Below are 20,706 nucleotides of genomic sequence, written 5' to 3' on the forward strand. Positions count from 1 at the left end.
GCCCCAGTGTGACAGACCTGTGTGTCCCCTGCAGCAAGAGGACATGGCTCTGCCCTTTGCACAAAGCAGCAGTGGCTGTCACGGCACTTCTGAACTGGCCCCTGAATTCCCCCCCAAGTTTAAGTGTAATTTTCATTGGAAAAGAAAAGTCATTTAACTTTTCCTGCCTTATTGGATATTTTAAAACAACTTTTTTGTTGTTAACTATAGGGAGTGGGGCAGTCACCGCCCATAGGAATGCTCCAGAACATGGAGACGTGGCGCTGGGGGTCGGGGTCAGTGGGCACAGGGGTGTGAGAGGTCTTTCAACCAGACTGAATCTGTGATGAAGTCCTTCTGCAGAGGGGCTGCTTTCTGCAGGCTGGAGTGGAAAGAATTTTATGAGGTTTCACCGGCACGTCTTCAATCCAGATCAGCCTCCATCCCACAGCGCTCCCATAGTCTGTATAACACTCGCACTTCTGAACATTTTAGGCCAATATCTAATTTTTCTCTAATTTTCCACTTCTTGTTCTGACAGTGGAACCCCCTGGGTCCCACCTCAGCCATTTCCTCACTGGGATGGTTTATGTACATGCGCTTCCTTGCATTTATTTTTGTTGATCATTCCTCCTGGCGGAGCTGTGAGCGGTGCTTGGAGCAGCTCATGTGTTTGATTGCCTCCTGGGTTTGGCCTGCATGCTTTCAGCAGCCGAAAGCTTTAGTCAGGAGATCAGGGCCGTGTGAGACCCACAATGAGTGGTTTGCTGCTCCTACACCCCACAGCAGCCATCCAGCTCCCCATGGAAATGGGAACTGAGGCCATCAGGAGGGCTGGAAATGACTCCAAACGGATCTCCTCAAAGATCTGGGAAATATCACAAAGAAAATAACAGAGGCTCAAGAAGGATTTTCCTAGACACGCTGTTACAGAAGCCTTTACCACCCCCTGCAGAGGTAATCAAGACTAATGGGAACATTAGTGCAGCAGAAGGCTGCATATCAAAGAGCCCCCGGAGCACAGCACACCCAGCAACAGAGCATCCCTGGCGCCTCTCTGAGCCACCCTCCTGTCGCAGAAATGAGTAAAAGGGTCATAAACAGCAGAGACAAAATTTTTGCCTTGTGACTGCAAATAAGCACCCAACAGAGCTGTTAAAAGTTACTTGCTGAAGAGAAAAATATGATTCTTTCCGTTTTATGGGCCATGTTCAGATAGCTCTTACTCCTATGCTATAAATCCCATTCTCACATAGATGCCACAGCAAAGCTGTCCCAGACCCCACAGAGCGATGCTTGGATTGCCACACATCCAGCATGGTGTGCAGCAGAGCCCAGATTGCCACCCACATGTGAGGGAGAAACACTGCAGGGGCCCCCACAGCACTCCTGGGAAGGCACAGCTCTTGTGTCAAGGCCTGCTTGGATCCCAATGTACCTTTTAAAGCTGAATTTAGTGAAAAGCAACACCAACAATTCCCACAGCCTCATGATGGAGGTTAAGCTAAAACCACACCTCCAGGGGTGACCTGGGGAGCGCCTGCTGCCTCCAGAGCAACACTGAGCTGCAGCTGCAGGCAGAGCAAAGCCCAACCCTGAGAACAGATGCTGCGGCATTCACTGGGGTGTCCCTAAATATCAGCAACAGATCCTGTATCTGAGTGGCCTTCAGTGTGTGCCGTGCTGTGCTCCAAGGTGTGTTATTTTCTTTGATGGAAAGAAGCACCCATTGATGCTTGGTGATCTGGGTAACTGAGCAGGTGGCTGATGCAGCATGAGGTGTTCTGGGCTTGTTCCTCACTGTGTTTAGAACAAAGGAAGGGATAAATCTGCAGCCTACCAGGTTTTTAGTGCCCTTTGGCAGTTTGGGAACCCTCAGAAAACTCTGTGCTATGGCCAGTGTGCTCCTGTCCCTGTGTCCAGCTCAAACCATCTGTTCTCGCCATGGCTGCTGATCTGTCATGTTTGTTGAGTGCAAAGCCACCAGTGAGTGTGGCCTGTATGACTATGGCATTTACAGTGCTTTAAGGGAGGGCTTAAAGACACCTTGACTCTTTAGCTGCATCTACCAAAGTGAAGAATGAGCTCCCAATCATGATAACATCAGTGGGGATGGGGTGTTCCCTTGCCATGCTGTGCATCAGGTTTCCCGGGGTGCTGTGCCTATGCCCTGGTGTTCCCCCAGCTGCTGCCATTGCTGCACATACGGGGGGGCTTTGGGCAAAGCCTCCTGCAGGGAGCAATGCAGTGTGGGTGCGTTGCCCACAGCTCAGTGCTGAATGTGTTTTGTTTGCCATGAGCCTGAGCGATTTGGGCCTGAATCTCATGTGAAAACAGGTAGCTAAAAATAACCATGGCATGGTTCCTGGAAGCAGTGCTGGGTGTGGGTGGGAGATGGGGGATGTTTCTGAGATGTCACCTTTTTTCTCACTCAGAAAAATTCAAATTCAAACAAATTTACTGAGATTCAGCACTGAGTGTTTGATTTTGCAGCAAGACCATCTCACTTAGGTGTTGGTGCATTGTGAGGCATTTGGATTTGTCCTTGGAATGCTTTAAAGCCACAAATGAGCAGCAACTTCTAACACCTGAGGTCTCTTCACAGCAGAAACCATTTATCCAGATCCAGGCGTGAGCAGCTCATCACCACCCAGCAGGCACTGCTGTGCCACAGCTCAAAACCTGGCTGACCAGGTTTTATGTGACCCTCAAAACTCTGTGGGAGTGGGAGAGCTTGTGAGGATAGGGTAGTGTCCCTGGCCTTGCTGTGGTGCAGCTCCTGCATGCACCTCTGCAGGAGCCCTCTTTGCACAGCGCTGATCCACTCATGCCTCTGATGGGCAGACATTGCCTCCCCAATGGGCTGCAGCCCATTTGCACATCAGTTCCATGTTGTGGATGTCAGAGCCCTGCTTTGGGCTTGGGCTGAAGGCTGATGGCTGTGATCAGATTCTGAGTGCTGCTTGCTGCTCCAGCTCTGCAGTGCACAGAGAGGTGGTACCCACAACTGGTGGACAAGACCAGAGTAGCAAGTAATTTCCTTCACTTCCTTTCTGCCCTTCCAAGTGAGGGCCAGCCTGGGATGTGAGCTCCAGAGCTGGGAGAACAACTTGGCACAGGGAATCTCCAAGTACAATGCCTCCCTCTAATCAAAATCTGATAAAAGAACAGTACAGGCTGTTACTCACAATTAGTCCTATCTTGAACTGTGGGGGCCAACAACATTCAAAACAGCAATTTAACTCCAGAACAGTAAGCACCACAATAGGTGGCACAGAAGAGGCAGAAGTGCTCACTGCCTGGTGCCGGGTTGGCACACACCACTGCTCTGTGCCAGCCTGCAGAGCTCTGCCTGTGGGCATTTCCCCCCCTCCCACAGCTGGAAGTGCAGAGGAGCAGCAGCTCTGGGTATCTCCCTGCTGGGTTTGCATCAGTCACCCAGAAACCTGGATTTCAGTGCTGCTGCAGCAGAGAAGGAGCTGTGATCAAGGATCCTGTAGCGGAAGAGCTGTGATCTACTTTGAATTATTCTGCACCAAACACAGTCTTCAAAAACATCATTTTTGTCTCTACTTGCAAATTACATTCTCCGCTTTTGAGTTAAGCAAAAGAAACGTGGAGCAGTGTGTGATGAATGAGAGATTCCTTTACAAGGTACAAAATGGAAATTCATTACAAACATAATGCAACAACAAAGAAAGCAAACGTTCAGACGTGGGTAAGTGGGAAGCACCTTCAGCAGCAGTTACGTGTTTAGTGGGAAATGATGAGGCTGAGGGGTGCCTGCGTGCTGCAGGTGGGAGGCAGTGCAAACCTTCAGAGTGGGGCTGTGGCTGTGGCTGGCAGCAGCACGCAGTCAGAGCAGTGCTGGGCCTTGCTTGCTGGCTGCAGGGCTGTGCAGCAGTGATGGCCACTGGTGCATCAGGGCTGCTGGACTGGATAGCCCATCTGGGGAGCACCCCATGCTGCAGGGCTTGGCATCACCAACCTGCACATCTCTGCCTGCCCACCCTGCTGCAGCCTGACAGAACTGAAGTGAGCTGCATAAATCAGCACAGAATGGCTCTTGTACAACGGCTCTGCTAGAAATGATCCCTTGGAGGTTGGTTTCTCTTTGCCCCTTTCAACCTTTTCTCTTCTTGCAAATGAAAAGGGTTGTTCCAATCAGCTTCACTCCCTCATTCAGGTGAGCACTCCCACACTGGGAGATGGAGCCATGAACCAGCGGTGGCTCTGGGGCAGTGAGTGCTGCAGTATGTGGCTGTGTGCAGGCAGAGGGTTCTGCACCCCTCACAAGGAGGGCCCACAGCTCCGCAAGCTCTGATCCTGGCATGTTGGTCTCCGAGCTGATTCTCTGCTGACTGTCTCAGGGAAACAACCGCCATAGTGGACATACAGGGGACTGTGCTCAATTCAACAACTATTTCAGTGCATTCCAGCTTTGCGGGCACTAGGTAGGATCTCACAAAGGGCCATCTCACTGCCTGATAATTGAACCTGGTTTTCTCCACCAGGTTCATCACTGCTGTGCATTTTTAGGGTAAAGGGACTGTTATGTGAAGATGAACCATTCTGAAACACCAAGCCAGCGTGAAAAAGCACCAACATACCTGGCGAGTGCTGCTTGCTGCCAGCAGCAACCTGTTACATGGCTTCAGGTATTTAATTTTGACTTATTTGGGGACATTTCCATGACTACATTTTGTCAGTGTCATCCTGGGGCTGGGAGGTGGTTCAGGGTCGCCATGTGGCTTTCTGCACTCATCACATTTTGCTGCTCATCACTCCGCTCCCTTCTGCATGGAACTGCTTCACAGGGGCTGATCCCTGCTCCTGTGGGTCTGACAGCAGCAGGATGCGCTTCTTTATGTGTGGCACTTAGGAACAGGATGGGGAAAAGGCCCAACTAATTGTCTGCCTTATCATGCAGCCACATTAGGGCGAGATCATTGTGTTAACACAGAGGAAGTACTTTCCATTGCCATGCATGGTTCTGGAGGGTATTCTGAAAGCTGTCACATCCCCACTCTGCTGTTCATCGCAGCTCAGGTTTGGGCTCCTGTCGTTCCTGTCCCTTCACTCCATTAATTCCTCCTCCTTACGGCAGCGCTCAGCTCTTATCTCCCACACTGGCTCAGCGCATCCATTTGTGCTCAGCCCACCTCATACCTGAGCCCGTGTAAAAGCCTGTGCACTCAGGGGCTTGCTGCAAGGTTTTCCATTTCCTGTTCTTATTTACTGTAGAAAATTGCTGATGGAAGGAGAAAAAAAAAAAAAAAAGAAAAAAAGCAGTTCCTCTTTTGTTCATAGAAAATCCCTCAGAAATCCAAAGCGGCTTCAGGGCACAGCTGAGGTCTGTTTGGTACAGCAAGAGGGTGGCACCGAGGTGATGTAGGCACTGAGATGTTGGTGTAAAGGAGCACTGCAGGCACCTAAATGGGGCACTGAGCTCTGTGTTGAAGCAGTTCCCTGGGCCCTGGGGAACAGCCATGGAAGCTCTCTGAGCTGATTTGATGGGACATGCTGTGTGGCTGCTCTCTCCCCCCACATTTTCACTTCTGATCTGTGCCTCAGCACCCGGGGACCCTTCCTGTCCTGGCTGGGGGAGGTCTGCACACCGGGACTCGGCAGTGGGGTGGATGGCAGTGAGCATCAGGTGGGCACAGCAGAGTCCCATTGGGTTGTTCTTCTGGTACAGAGCAGCATCCACAAGGAGCTGTAACCCAGATGGCTGCTGAGCTCAGGTGTTCTGATGGGAACAGAGCAGTGTCCCCTGGGGTGCAGAAGGAGCACTAAATCCTGCATTGGCTCTGCACAATTTTCAGTATCTGTGCATTTTCCTCAGTGTAGGAAGGCACTTTCTGCATGGCAATGTGCTGAGCAGTGCTGAATAATTCAAGTGGCCACAGGTACTTCAGATACAGGAACATGTGCTTCAGCCCTGCAAGCCCCTGGGCCCCGCCCTGAGCCTTCCCCTGCTTTACCTTCAGCCCCAGATAAGGTTTCCTTTGCTCTCACCCCATTGTGCCAATTGTGTGCAGCCCCTGCAGTCCCACAGAAGGGCATGAAGGCAAACACAGGCAGTGTGCTGTGAGGTGCTCCCTGGCTGTGTCCCCACATGCACTGGTACAACTGCTCCTGCAGTTCTGGAAAATGGAACAAGCACCAGATTCAGGTGTGTAAGCTCTCACTGGAGCACATGCCCGTGCCACATGCTGCATGCAGAGCACTGCCATGACCTGGATCGTCCATGCTTGGAGCACACATAACAGGCATTTCTTAGCCCACTCTGTGCACCTCATGTGTCTGGAGGCTGCAGTCAGGCCCCTGGAGCAGTGTTCCCCAAAGAGCTCTGCCCAAACCCCCACCAGGCTCTCACTGCCCCTCCCAAGGTGCTCAGTGGGGGCAGCAGTGGTTGAGCACAGCCAGCAGCAGTGACCATAGGAGTGCAGAAACAGAAGAGTAATGGGAGGTGAACATTGTTGCGTGTAATGGCTTTTCACATGAATTCATACCAAATTTTGCAAGGAATGATGAATAATTTTATGGATGGGTAGCAATAAACCATGTGCTCATTTCAGAGGGAACAGCAGAGCCAGGTGAGCCTCAACTCCACAGCTCCCTCACTGCAAGGCCGACAAGCCGGGTGTTTAATTGCTTTTTTTCCTCTTGGCAGACTCAGAAAGCAGAAGGAGGTGCCTCAACATCCCCAGCACAGGGCAGCTCCCACAGGCAGACCCAGCAGTGTGATGGCACCTGCAGGACCCAGCTGTGGTCTGTAGCACTTCATTTATGGGAAAGCAGAAACCTTTTTGTGCCTTTCCTTCAAAAGAATTATTCTGGGGGGCAGTGCAATATATAGCTTTAATTTAATACTGCCATTTCTTTCTCTCAAATTGCAGAGGGCCCAGAGCTGTCCCTCGGTAGGACACAGACAGCTATGCAAAATAATTTTTTATAGTGGGCTGTTTTTTGTTTGTTTTTAATATAATTTCAAATCTACCTCTTGGTTTCTCTTGTAACACGTGGGGTGCTAGTGGGGTCTGTATGGAGCTAGGCTGGAAGAGAATCTGAAACAAAGCACTGGGAAGGTCTGCTACTGGAAACTGATTATGAGGGTGTGTTAATGCACTGAATGAGTACAGCTGGAACACTGCAATACAGACAGTGTGGCTGGTTCTTATTGTACAGTTTTACTTCCTCTTCTAGGCAAGGCCCACATGTGGGCAAAGGGTCACCATGGAAGGGTCAAAGGAGCAAAGGAAGGAGTGAATGGAGGTCAGCTGGAACCAGGGTATACTTGGATACATCGTGCTTTAGGAACGGCTCTCGTCCCACTTCTGGATTTTATCTCACAGGTGATGCTTGTCACTGAACAGCACTATGTATGGAGCAGCAGTTCTGTCCCCACTCACTTTGCTCTTCCAGGCTCTTGCTAGGGCCATGCGTGTGATTTTCTCCCATGGCTGCAGGCTGGCAGCAGCAGGGAGATTCCTCCCTGCATCAAACAGTGCCGAGGTGCTGGGGATGGCTGCTGGGAGCTAAGCGGTGCCTGCAGACACAGAGCATGGCACTGCAGCCTGCGGGGAGGAGGAAGGGGACACTTCCCAGCATGGGGAGAACGATTCCAGTCCTTTCTCGGGCAATTTTTTAAGTATTAGCAACCATGGTAACTGAATAGAAATGTAACCCCTGTGCTGTGCATTCAGCTTGACACAATTATCTCTGCAGAACAGCCACGTTAAAAATAAACACAGCTTGCACCAGCATCCTCAGCCACTGCACGGGGCCCTGCCAGGAGAGCACAGCACGCTGCAGGCAGCAGAGTGAGTTTGGGAAGGAAAAAGGGCTCGGGGACTTCATTTTGTCACCAAACATACTGCAATGTAATATTCAGAGCTGTCTGGATTTGATGTTTTTGCCTCATGTTGGTATATTCCCTACAAAAGACAGCAGAATGCAGGGGGCAATTGCTACCAAGTTGGTTTGGAATTGGCAGTTCTTGGTTTTGCATTTCAAACTGTACTCACACACAGGTGGGCGCGCAGTACATGCCTGATGTGCTTTTCTCATCTGGAAACTCATGATGAATCCTTCCCCTGCCTTCAGCAGTGGATGGGGTTGAATAAATCCATGCAAAATGCTCCTCTATCTGTGAGCAGACTTCCTGCGCCCAGCTGCCATGTGTGCTTAGAGGGGGTCACCAATAAACCCCCAGTGCCAAACATTTCAGAACACAACACACTGAAACCTCTGCTGAGCTGTGGTGGGCTCAAGCACCATGCTAAGGGAGGGCTGCCCTGCATCCTCCATGTGGGGACACCCAGACAGGCTCTGGGTCACGGCTGCAGTGAAACTGTTGGACATGGAAGTGGGTGAGTCTGGGCATGAGGAAGTAGGAAAAAGGATCTTTTTTTCCTGCGCTGTTTCAGTACATGCTGAGGAAATTGAGTGAGAGGCATAGATCGGCAGCTCTTAACTGCTAAAGATATTTGCAAGAGTCATTTCAGCAAATGTCTCCCGTTCCATATATAGATCTATAGAGTCTGTGCTTCTAATGGACTGACAAATGTACCATAACCCTGGATGACTGTTGCTTCATTGCTTGGCTATACAGATAAGAGTAATGCTTCCTTTTGATTGAGATCTTAAATCAATTGTTCCTTTACCCAGCGTCTTGTGGTTATTATCCAAGGCAAAGATAAAGTTCAGGTGGTAAATTGTTAATATTGTAAGAAAAATGTCTGTTGTGTCCTGCTTAAAGTTCCCTGTCTGGATGAAATACACCCTCCTATAATATTTAAGACTGCACTTGATCCATCAGTGTGCATGCCAGCCCTACTGCTTAGTGCTGCTGCCAGCTGTGAAACACAGCACTGCAAGGCCTGCACTGGGGCAGAGGGGCCCTTAAAACACTGTCTGGGGTCACCCATTGCCTCTTCAGGTTCTGGGAGTGGAAAAATCAATGACAACTTTAGGGATGCTCTTCTACATCTCCATATTTACCACACTCCAGGTCCCCTCTCAGGTGGACAGCATACACAGTTTCACATTCATTTCCAAAAGGAGCAACAGCTGTAATCCTTCCTCTGCCCCTCTTGGAGTAGCTGTGGCCAACAGTTTTCATGCTAATTTGTTGCTTAGCTCTCAGCCACATCACAAAGAGATGTAGCTTCGTGGTCCTCTATCAGGGTCTCATGTTGCATTGAATGAACTTAACCCCTCCGGCTCACTCTCACTGTGGGCTGCCCATGTGATTACCTGTCCTTGGGCAGGGCAGGGCTGTGTCTTTTGCTGAAGAGTAAAATGATCCAAGCATTAAAATCTGTTCTCTGTCACAGGAAGGTGAGGTTGTGACCCATTCTGAGTGCTGGGCAGCCTGGAGCTGCAGTGTCACACAGCAGTGGGTGCTCACATCGCTCCTGCGCAGAGAGCTGGGCTGACCCAGGGCTGTCCCCATCCCCATCCCTATGTGATGCCTCACTGCTTTCTTCCTTTCAGTGCAACCCTGGCAGAGCTTGTGCTGCTGTCTGTGCCTTCCCTGCTGGGGAATCCCCAGCTGACTGTTACCAGCCCAGGACATCTCACCAACATTAAACATGATTTTTTTTAACCTTCTAATACACTCTGGGGATTTTAAATGATCCTTCTGACAGATAACAGCACCCACTCACTATGCAACTCCATTGCAGTAGCTGCAAATATTCACCTGCAGCAAGCAGCTCTGCCTCTGGCACACTCCCGATTCTTTTCCTAGTGACAGGAATCAATAGCAGCAGATATGAGGACACAGATAAATGTATGTACAGTTGATGAGGGGTGAATGGCCCTTCAGAGCACGTTGCTCTCACAGATTTCCACTCCTCTCTGCCTTTTTACATGCTTTGGCTAAATGCTCTGTGCATTATCTCGCTCACCTTGAGTGCCTGAGCTCTCCCATCCCTCTCCAATATTCTTTCAGCATTCTGCAATGTCAGATGTTGCTTCCAGCTGTAAGAGAAATTATCTTTTATTCTTTGAAGGGGAAGCAATTCACAGCATTTCCATCTGCAGAGGCAGCGGCTCCTGCTGCAGCCCGGCCCCAAGAGGCGCTGCCTTTCCTATGTGGTTGGACTCCAACAGAGGCAGCGCTGTGCAGCAGTGAATGACCGCCTTCTCATGGCTCTTCTCACATCCTCGTGTAGTGCCTTTATTATTCATACCAATCTGTCTTTCAGATCAGCTTCCAAAGACACTCCAGATTAAATTTTCTTCGTTATCATTATAGAACGAGATGAGTAAGTGGCACATCTGTTCACAAAGTGCTTTATTATCTGTTCTGATGGGCTGTGGGATGAATAGCGGAATGGCTTAAATATGGAGCAGAAAAACACATACAGGTTTGTGCACAGTCTGAGATGTGCAACCAGCACCGCTAACTTGAGGAATCTGACTCCGAACTAAAGAGGCAATCATTAACTAACGATCGAGGCCAATTTATCATGAGGGAAAGCTTAATGAAGGGACAAGAGGAGGCAGAACACAGACGTGCATGTGTTATTGCACTAATGAAGACCCAGACGTTGTGCAACTGGTTCTCATTCCAGCACCGTAGAGGAAAACAATAAATATTTTACAAACACACCATGCAAAGCCAAATTGAACCAATAAATCTATTTATCCAGAACTTATTTCCTAATTTCTTACAGCTGTGCCGCTCACAAAGGAGGATCGTTTGTTTCTCAGACACAGAGGCAGCACTCCCACTTTGCACCCACATGTCCCTGCTGTCCCCAGGAGGACTTTGGGTGCAGGTGGGTGTGCGCAGAGGCAGCAGGCACTGCTGGGGTAGATGGGAAAGGAGGCAGCAGGGAAACAAGGCAGCATGTCCCTGGGATCCTCACACCTTCACGTTAGGGAAGGGAAGTTTCAGCAGGCTGTGCATAAAGTATGGGCCCATGTAAGACGGAGGGCTGCATCTTGATATCCAAGTGACAAATCACTCGAGCTGCAGGAGCTGTCACAGCATACAAGGTTGCCAGGAACAATCAATGAAATTATAGCCCTGTGCTACATAGTTGTTTATCTGCTATTATGGAAATAAGGTACCATCAAAACTGTTGAAAAAACTTGAAGATTACAGTAGGCACAATTTGGGGAGATGACAGCAACATTTTATCATCTTATTCTGACAGGTCCTGTTCAAAAAAAATCCCTGACTTGTGCTGTTGCTGCCTGTATCGAGCTGGGAGGATGACAGGGGATGCTGTTTGTCAGCTGTTGTGCGAGAGCAGACCTGGTGTTCTGCGTGGGGGCTCAGAGCAGCATGGAGATGATGTCAGCAGCAAAGAGGTGCTCGTGGCCAGTACAGCTCCTATGGAGCCCATGGATGAGCTGAGGCACAGCACAGCCTCAGAGCATCCACGTGTAGGTGTCACACAACATCTTCTGAAATAACTGAGAGGCGTCACAGCTCAGAACAGCACACCATCAGATGATGAATCCAGACCTCTCCTAGCCATCGCTGCTTGGAGCTGCACCTAATGGGGTTATTGAAGGAGTCAGTGGCTGAGGTCTCCCTGTGGGGACGTGGGGCAGCAGGAGCAGCCCAGCTCAGCCCAGGAGGTGTTTAATGAAACATGATTCTATTGACTAAAGGTATCAATAAGTGGATATTGACATGGTCAGAAACAGTGCAGACAAAGAATTTGCCCCAAGACAGTATTGTCATCATACTGTTACCTATATTTTTTGAGATGTTTTTATTATGTGTTCTCCAGCTTTTATGAGTCAGAAAGTCTTGGCTTTGGCTTTTGTGAGGAGGTATGATTTACACCTGGATTGCTGGTGTCAGAATTGTAACTAATAAAAGCCAATGTTTGGTCTAGATTAGCCCTACACCATCACTCCAGATGGGAGCTGCTGAGCTGAATATTTCTGTCCATTTTTGAGCACAGTATCAACCACCTCTGTCCTTGTCAAGCCCTAAGGAAGGGAACAGTTACCAGACTCTCTGAGAGTGGTCTAAAAAATATCTGGAAATGACTCTGTGTGCTCTGGCTGGAAGGTATGAGAAGGTTGGTGTCTCGCCTTAGAAGTTCTGTGTTTCCTCCCTATATAATCGCTGTCATCACAGCACCCCCACCTCACTGCTCTTATTTTAGGAGATGCTTTCTCTGCGCTCTCACGTCAGTCTCAGTGGGGAAGCTTCCAAATGGGGCAGGAAGGAGCTGCAGTCTATTTGTGGCTGCTACGGCTCCTTCTACACCACGCACTGCTCCAAGCTGCCCGCAGAGCCGCTGAGCACAGCACCCACTGAGCGCTGAGCAATGCCCACACACAGCAGGCACTGCTGAGTTTGGGCCCAAGTGCCTCTGGAAGTTTCCCCACATCAATCAGAGTGATGCAGGTCTATGTCCTTACTTTAAATTCCCATGTGTTCCACCTACGTAACATGAAGAAACACACCTACTGTGACAAACTCATGGGGCTGGGCAGCACGATGCTCCCTCCCCTTCCCCCTCACCATGGTACGGCCAAGGCCCCACATCACAGTGCATCATGGCTGGCACACTGTGCTCCAGCAGCACAGCACTGCACGGGGAGGCAGCTGTGAGCCCAGGGCTGCGAGCTGACACCACACGCTTGGCTCTAATAGTAAAATCAGGGGGACTATTAAAGTAGATTATGCACTAATAATTATGCAAATATTCCTTCAGTGAAACTATAAAAATCTCATGAAGATTTAGCACCTGGCTATTATGTGGAGAGAAATATGTGGAAATGAAAATGAAGATCATTAACTTTAAGGAGTTAGGGGGATTTTTGCTGCTGTCATTTAAACACACGACTTGGGATGCCTTTGAAGGTTTAACCTGGAGGAGATTATCAGTTATAACACTGCTGAAACATGGCTGCAGGATGGCAGTGGATTCAGCTTGGAGGAGGGAACAGCAGCAGAGCAAAGACCACCCAGCACATCCCCTCAGAGAGAGAACCACAGCAATACTGTACTGAGAGATACTGAGTATAGAGAGCTGAACGTTGGCATCCCAGACAGTAGTGAGGATGGAGCAGCAAACCCCCCCCACTCAGCAGCCCTGATCTCCACAGAAGAACCCAGAGATACACTATGCACAGGGAGATGTGAGTAAATTTAATAGGAGCCACCTGAAGGAGCAAATCAATTAACTGATTGCAGCTGGGTTCAGCACCCAGGTCCTGCTATAATGTTTAGCACTCCATTAACTTCAAAAACACAGGAACCTTTGGAAGACTGGATACCAACTGGTGGGTGAAGCTCAGAGGGGGATGGTTACCCTGATGGAAGAAATCAAAGCAGAGCCTTTATTTTGTTATGATTAAACACCACTGCTGCTTCCTTGCCAAACTGTGGGGGCAGTGGGGCTGTGGTTGGCAGAGCCCACACTGCAGTGCTTGGGAGCTGCAGCCTGACGTAGTGTTGGGTGCTGAGAGCTTGCCTGCTGCTTATGGAGGGGAAATAACGCTGTTTGTGAGCTTTATTCATTCATTAATAAATAGAAAATGCACATGCAGCTCCTGAGGCAGAAACAGAGACCAGAAATAATGCCCCACTTGCTCAGTGAGCTGCACTCCTTCCTGAATATTTAAGCTTTCTGGCCCAGTGAGCCTCAGTGCTGTGCAGAGCTCAGGGCAGCGCTGATGCTCCTGCGGTGCCTGGAGCTGCCTGACCATGAGTGCTGGGCTGGGAGATGCTCATCCCCTCTGCACTGGTGGGTGCTAAGCTGGAAGCAGTGCCTGAAGGGGTTGCATGGAATTGTAGACAGACAGCACCCAACGCCTCTTTGTCTTTGGTTGGTTTTTATTTACCAATAAAATGATACTACAAAACATGGGAAACATCTGCTTGAAATACAGACCGCAGTCACGCTGCCAGCCTTTAACCTGCTGTATTTACAGATCTCCCCATCCCTTCAGAGGAGCTTTAGCCTCTTCCTCCTCCTCCTGGCACTGCTGAGCTCAGTGCTCTGTGTTGGGGCACGGCAGTAATTCAGCCCCACTGCTCCGGCCATGTGGGTCAGTGCCACTGCCAGGCAGAACAGCTGTGGGTCCATCAGCATAGGAAAGAGATACACGTGTGTGTGTGTAGATACATCTATATATAAGCGCTTTTAATTATATAGTTGTAAGGCAGATTAAAATTATTTTCTGACACCAGCTGGTATCAAAGGACACCACTCCTACCTCCCATGCACTTTGTGCGGTGTGAATGGGAGGTAATTAAGTTTGCACACATTGTCATACAGGTACTGCAATCTGAACAGCCTCTGCTCCTTCATATCCACCCTGTGTGAGGCTCCTGCCCTGTACCCCTGGGTACCGTAGGCCCCAGCACTGTGGGGTTTTGTGCTGCTGCCCCTTGGTATATAGGGGCATCAGTGGAAGTGGGAGGTGATCAGAAGCCCCTTCTGTGTGCTGGGAGGGAGACGGCAGGGCCGCCTCTGAGTGGGGCTTGTCTCGTTACCACTGGATCGTCCTCACCCCAGCTTCCAGTGAAGGGCAAGCTTTTTATTTCTTTGCACATGAAAAGAAATGAAGACAATAATGTATTCCAGAACAGTTCATCTTCTCCTAAGAATTATTATCAGGAAGCTGGAGCCCTGCTAATTGGCTTTGCTCTGCAGCACTGAGCGGCTGCTGCTGGCTCCTCGTGCACACAGCCCCACAGCCCCAGACCCCGTGGTACAGCCAATGAACCTGATGGCAGCGCCCAGTTCTGGATGGAAGATGAAGATGAGCACACGGTGCTCCTCAGTGCTGCTCCAGGCAGCAGTGCAGGTGGTGCAGCAACACAGCAGTGCAGGAGGCGCAGGTGGTGCAAGTGCAGTTGTGCAGCAGTGCAGGAGTGCAGGAAGTGCAGCAGTGCAGTAGTGTAGGAGGTGCAGCAGTATGGGAGGTGCAGGTGCAGGAGGTGCTGTCAGAACGGGCTCTGCTGATGAACAGCCAAAGACTAGAATACTTTCAAAACCCTCCTCCCTGGATGTGCAGCCACACGGGCACTCGGCTGCTGCTCCTTTTGCTCTTCCACCCCAGCACTTCTGACCCCATTGGAGCTGTGGTGGTGCAAAGCAGTGACGTCGAGAAATCGTTCAGGGAGGGGATGACCAGAAGCCCACAGCCAGCAGCTGCCACACAGCGTGGCCCTGCAGGGGGTATAGAGGTGGGCCTACCCCAACCACAGCTGCCCCATCCCTGCAATGTATTGGTGTGTATTGCACACAAGGGTACACAGGGTGTATTGCAGAGCACAGGAGACCCGCCATGCTGTTCTTGGGGATGCTCCATCAGGTGAACCCAATGCAGTGCCAGCTGTTCCAGATAAGCTGCGGCTGTGGTGGTGCTCCCATCTCTGCTTAAGGTGAGGGGAGGAGAACTGAAGCTCACAGTTGTTTGTGATGCCTCCAGCTTCTTGTGGGTACAAATGGGGCAAAACCAAAAACCTTGGGGGAAAGTGATCCCCATTCTGCTAGGACCTGGTACACGTGGAGCAGCGTGGGATCACAGCAGGCAAGGAGGCATGGAGGCACCCAATACATGTTCCTGTGTGTGCATGTGGCAGGTGAAGGGCACCAACCCACTTAGCTCTGCCTGTGCTCTCACAGTATGTGTGCACTCCCATCAGCACGCTGCTAACACCCACCCGTGTAGGACCCATTTCTTCACCACTGCTCTGTGCTTATTGAGCTCCTAAGCCAGAGCTCAGCTCCCTGCTACAACCAACAGCCCCAACCCCCGAGCACCTCCCAGTGCCCCCCCGAAGGACACAGCTCCTGGCAGCCCCCAGGCCATGCTCGGGCACAGCTGTTCTCTCCCCATTTCCATGCTCTCTCAGTGCTATCTGTCCCAGGGAAATACAGCAGGCTAAAAGCTACTTTGTTGTTGCTGTTGTTGTTGTTGTTTTTTACATACCACAGTAGAAACAGTAACTGAGTTATATTTGTCAGAGTCACAGCAGTGTATGCGTATTTGCTATTCACAGACCGCAGAATATTGCCAATAACCTCACTGGTGGGGACTGACGACACGGAGATACATGCATTCGTGTGAGACCACAACCAATGATGTCTATACTGCATTAAGCACATTCATTGTTAAACACCTTCCAGTCAAATTGGTTCCTTGACATTTGTCGTTAAAACTTTAGTTTTTTCTTCCACAATTAAGCACAAAGTAACCTGTAAACAAGTTGACATTACACTTATATACAAGTGAACCACGTCGGAGAGTAGAAGAGGTAATTCGGTGGGTGCCACTTAACCTACGTCGATGTGCAATAGATGGACTCCACCGCGGCGAAGTCACTGCGTGCCTTGTGAGCTCTGGGCTGTGATTTGAGTGGGACTGGGGAGGCACCACCCACAGCCCCCACCCCCACCACGGCCCCCAGAGCTGCATCCCATGCTCGGTCATTGCTATAGATTAAAATCTGCAGTAGCATTCTTACAAACCGGTCACTGTAGCTAAGTGATATCGATGCCGAGAAAAATAAAGAATGTCTTTTTATAATATAAATAATTTAAAAGTGCTTTGTTGTTGTTGTCATTGTTGTTGCTGTTGTCATTGTTGTTTTTTACTATTAATCTACAAAACCCCGCAGGGGCATAATCTATCCATAGGACTGGACAAGTAGTTCGTACCATGGTACACATGGGGCTGACATGTCAGGGACTCAGACCACATGCAACAGCACTGTGGGGCAGGGAGGGGGAGGGGGTCCCTCCTGGGCCTGGGGGTACTTGGGGGTCCCAGCTCCCACAGTCACTGCCAGTACCAGGCAGACCAGCGGTGCCCTCTGCACACTGCTTTGCAAAGAAAGGAACAAACCAAGCCCCAGGCTGGAACTAAAACCCCACAGCCTGTCCACCAGAGCACTGTAAAGCATCTTTGTGGTGCATACATGAGAAAAATATAGGGGAAAATTATAGGGGAAAAAAATCATTTGGCCCACGTGCACCCTCACCAAAACAGTACAGCCACACCATGGGTACGATGCTCTGTTTATGCAGCCCTTATGGTCCTCCTGGCAAAACAAAAGCTCCCTGATGTGGGAACAACAGAGCCCTGCAAGCGCAGAGGAGCCCCTCACTGAAACTGCCTTAGGATCAGCAATGATAACTTGTGCACACTGACATCATCTCCCATGGCGGTCTCAAATTCAGGAGCTCTGGAGCCTGGAAGATGCTAAATAAGTCTGAGATGAGCCATCCATTCCCACAGCCCCATATCTGTACGTCTTGCTATTTTGTGCTGTCTGACAAAATAGCTCAGAGAATCATTTCTTTGAGCACCCCAAGGCTTGTTCCCCCCTGCAGCTGTGCCACTCTGCACCCTTCCCTTTCCACAGCCCCAGGGACACTCCATGCGGTTCATTTCCAGTTCTCTGGACTGCACACAGCTGGCACAGCACTGCTGATGACCCAAAGACCCATTCCCTGCCAGTCAGAGCATTAAGCACGTCTCATCAGGCTGATCATCTCCAGTATTTTCTTCTGCACCAGATGGGAGCCTGCTGTGCCTGCCCTGCCACCTGCATGGGCTGAGCCCACTGCCCCCACACAGCCCAGGGACACAGAGAGGGTGAGGGGCAATGGAGAGAGAGCACCAGAAACACATGGAACACAGCAACAGAGAGCCCTGTCCCTGTCTGCAGGGAACTGCATTCACGGTGCCTCAGAAAAGGGAAAGGAGAGATGGAGTGAGGGGGTTCTGCTGCAGCCCACAGAGATTGCAAAGAGCCGACCATCCACAGCTGCTAACAGTGCTCTTTCCTGAGAAAGTGCAGTGATCAGGAGGGAGCCAGGCAATCTGTCAGCAATAGATACTGATATATATATATATATATATATATATACATATATATACATGGAGATGTATATACACACATATATATGTGTGCACACCCACACCCAGGCGCTGAAGGCAATGCTGTCCCAGCACATTGCTCTCACAGCCCTGCTGCCCCCGGACACGGAGCTGCACACCCGCAGAGAGCAAAGCAGTGCACACTGCCAGCCCTGTGTGCCCTTAAGGTACTCTGCTTGTGTAAGACTCAGAGTTGACATAGAAAAACATTTGTCATTGTGCTTCCACAACTGGAAAAATATCATTACCCTACAACTATAAATGTTAAGGTGAGATAGGCAAATTAGGCAGTATTATAGAGATGGATTGGTTTTTTCTTTGTGACCTAACACATAATTACTATCAGGAATTATTTCCGTATCGCTCCGTATCCCGCTGTAACAGCAATGGGTACCATCCCACCTATAGGTGGTACTTCCGCAGCAGTTCCGACTGCCAGGGATGCTTCCTTTCTGGAAACCTGTCTGGGATTTTGATCTTGAGGAAATCCTGGATGCACTTCTCCAGCTCCTCCTCGATGGAGAGCTTCTCCTTCACAGCCTTCTTCTTGCCAGCAGTGGACTCACGGGAGCCCGAGGTGAGCGTCCGCAGCAGGTCGCTCTTGCGCCGGCTCTCGGAGTGCTGCAGGAGCAGCACGGGGCCCTTCTTGGCTGGGCGGTCCAGCGTCTGGATGTTGGTCTGTCGCGTGACGGGGCCGCAGATGACGGTCTCCTGTGGGGAGCTGCCTTCCGACTGGCTGTCACAGCTGGATGTTGACAGCTCATTGCAGGATGTGCCACTCTCACCCTCCTTCTCGCCTTTGCCGTTTTTGCAGCAGCAGTCGCAGTGGGATGAGGCCCAGCGGGACGGCTCACCTGGAGGGAGAGAGCATGGTTAGAGCCTGCAGGCAGCTCCCTGAGCCCACAGTTCTCCTGGAGCAGAGCCCTTGGATCCATTGATGCCACAGTTCCCATAGATGCCCATTGATGGAACTGCCCCATGCCCTGGGCACATTTGGGATGCTCAGCAGGAATGGATGTGCCGATGGTGCAGGGGGTGGTTAAGCAGCTCCCTGATGGCTGCAGTGACTGAGGTCCTGCTCCCTGTAGTCCTTGCATGCACTGCCTGGAGCCATGTGTGTGCCCAGTGGCACAGAGCACCAGCACAGTGAGGTGGTCTCATGGGAATAAAGCATGAAGGCAATGCCACTGCCTGCCCAGGGCAACGCTCACTGTCACTAAAGCCTGTGCTATCTGCAGCTTCATGCTTTCATTGGATACAGTAGAACTACTTTCTATTTCTGAAAGTAACAAAACAAAGCTACAGCACTGAATTGGATGCTGCATCAATGACACCCACCCACAGCAGGAGGCACAAACAGAGCCCTCTACAAAGGCCACAAATGGGCATCACAGAATCACAGAATCATAAAGATTGGAAAAAACCTCCAAGATCACTAAGCCCAACCCCAACGCATCATGCCCACCGAATCACATCCCTAAATAGAATCCCAGATTCATCAAATAGGAGGCAAAGCACAGCTATGGAGCACTCTGCCCTCAGACCAGCCCCATTGCAGCCACAAACAGGATACACATCAGCTGTAGAATCAGGGAAAGAAACAAACAGCCAAAAGCCTCCTAGTGTCTGCTCCTTGCTCAGCGGTGGAGGAGTCTCCCAGTCTGTGTCCCTGTACCTGAACTGAATTCAAGGCTTTCTTCAGGACCTGCTCTTGGACTTGTCTGATGAAAGTCAATAATAGTCAAACTGAAATTCCTCATTGTTTTTGTGGCTTTGACAAAAGCATGGAACCTTCCACCATGCAGCCCCTGTGCCAATGTCTCATCCCACATGGGGCAGCCCTGGCACCCCCAGTGCTCCCAAGCAGAGGCACGTGGCACATGCACTGTACACAGGGCAGTGCAGGGCAGCACTGGGCCTCCAGCAGCCCCTGTCCTGGCAGAGATGCACACGCTGCATTGATGTGACCACACGCTTCAGTAATTACCACCTGCCTGCTGAGTGGAGCTGGGAAAAAAGGGGCTCATTAATCCCAGCCTGGCCCTGCTGCCTCTCTCCCTGATCTCAGAACATTTCTCTCCTGCTGCCTTAACTATAGTAATTATTAGAAGGTTCTGAAGCAGCAGTAAAGCCTCTGATGTATAACTGACACACAAATGCCTGTTGCCTGCTTCTCCTCTCCCTCTCAAAGCAAATGTACTGCAAGCTGGGAATGGGAAACCTGAGCTGCCACATGCAGCAACCCCATGGGCAGGGAACACTCATGGTATGAGATGTGCATGGAGCCTGCAGTCTGAAAGCAATGAAAATGCGTGGGTTTTGTGTTGATCTTTGTTGTTAGAAATGGTGCGTGGACAGCAGTTCCAGCACTGCACAGCCCATAGCAGGCACAGAGCTGGAATTTTGCAACCTTTGCATGGGGAACATGGCTCCCCACGGTGACCCCCAGCACAGCCACACTGCTCCGGGAGTGGAGCTTCACAGGTACACTGCCATGTGCCCAACAGCACCCTGCAGTGTGACTGCAGCGAGTGGGGCATCTGCTGCCTGCCATTATGGGCTCCGAGAAGTGTGATTTGTGCCAGCCCACCAGAACATCAGTTATTCAGATATGAGTGCCACCAGTCCCTAAGGGACCCCACAGCAGAGCGGTGAGAACACACAGACAGTGCTGGGGCCACATCCCCACATGGCCCCAGCAAGAGCAGGAGCCTCTGAGCCAGCCTTGAGACCATGAGTGCCCAGTGAGCAGGAGCTGAAGGGGTGGGCACTCCCCAGGTAAGTCCTTGCCACTGGCATTGCCTCCTGGAGCTGCGGTATTCTGAAAGCAGATGGTGACTTTGA

At 50.6% G+C, this 20,706-nt stretch overlaps 1 protein-coding gene and 1 long non-coding RNA gene across 9 annotated transcripts in view; one reads left to right on the forward strand and one right to left on the reverse strand.

Annotated features, from left to right (window-relative positions):
* The window catches only part of LOC116654077 (uncharacterized), a 77,134-nt gene extending 62,796 nt beyond the window's left edge, over nt 1-14,338 (forward strand). For 5 of the 6 annotated variants that reach the window (XR_014935399.1, XR_014935400.1, XR_014935398.1 and 2 more), the window contains 2 exons: nt 4,494-4,637; nt 6,656-14,338. This is a non-coding gene — a long non-coding RNA (uncharacterized LOC116654077). The remainder of the gene's footprint in view (nt 1-4,493; nt 4,638-6,655) is intronic. The other variant, XR_014935402.1, reaches the window with a different exon arrangement.
* The window catches only part of KCTD16 (potassium channel tetramerization domain containing 16), a 41,682-nt gene continuing 34,759 nt past the window's right edge, over nt 13,784-20,706 (reverse strand). For all 3 annotated transcript variants that reach the window (XM_015875528.3, XM_015875527.3, XM_085518695.1), the window contains one exon: nt 13,784-18,716. In XM_015875528.3, coding sequence (XP_015731014.1) covers nt 18,265-18,716 — 452 coding nt within the window. In that variant the 3' untranslated portion in view covers nt 13,784-18,264. The remainder of the gene's footprint in view (nt 18,717-20,706) is intronic.

The sequence above is a fragment of the Coturnix japonica genome, chromosome 18 (genome assembly GCF_054131305.1).
Source record: "Coturnix japonica strain WE chromosome 18, WE-NBRP24, whole genome shotgun sequence".
NCBI classification, from domain to species: Eukaryota; Metazoa; Chordata; class Aves; order Galliformes; family Phasianidae; genus Coturnix; species Coturnix japonica.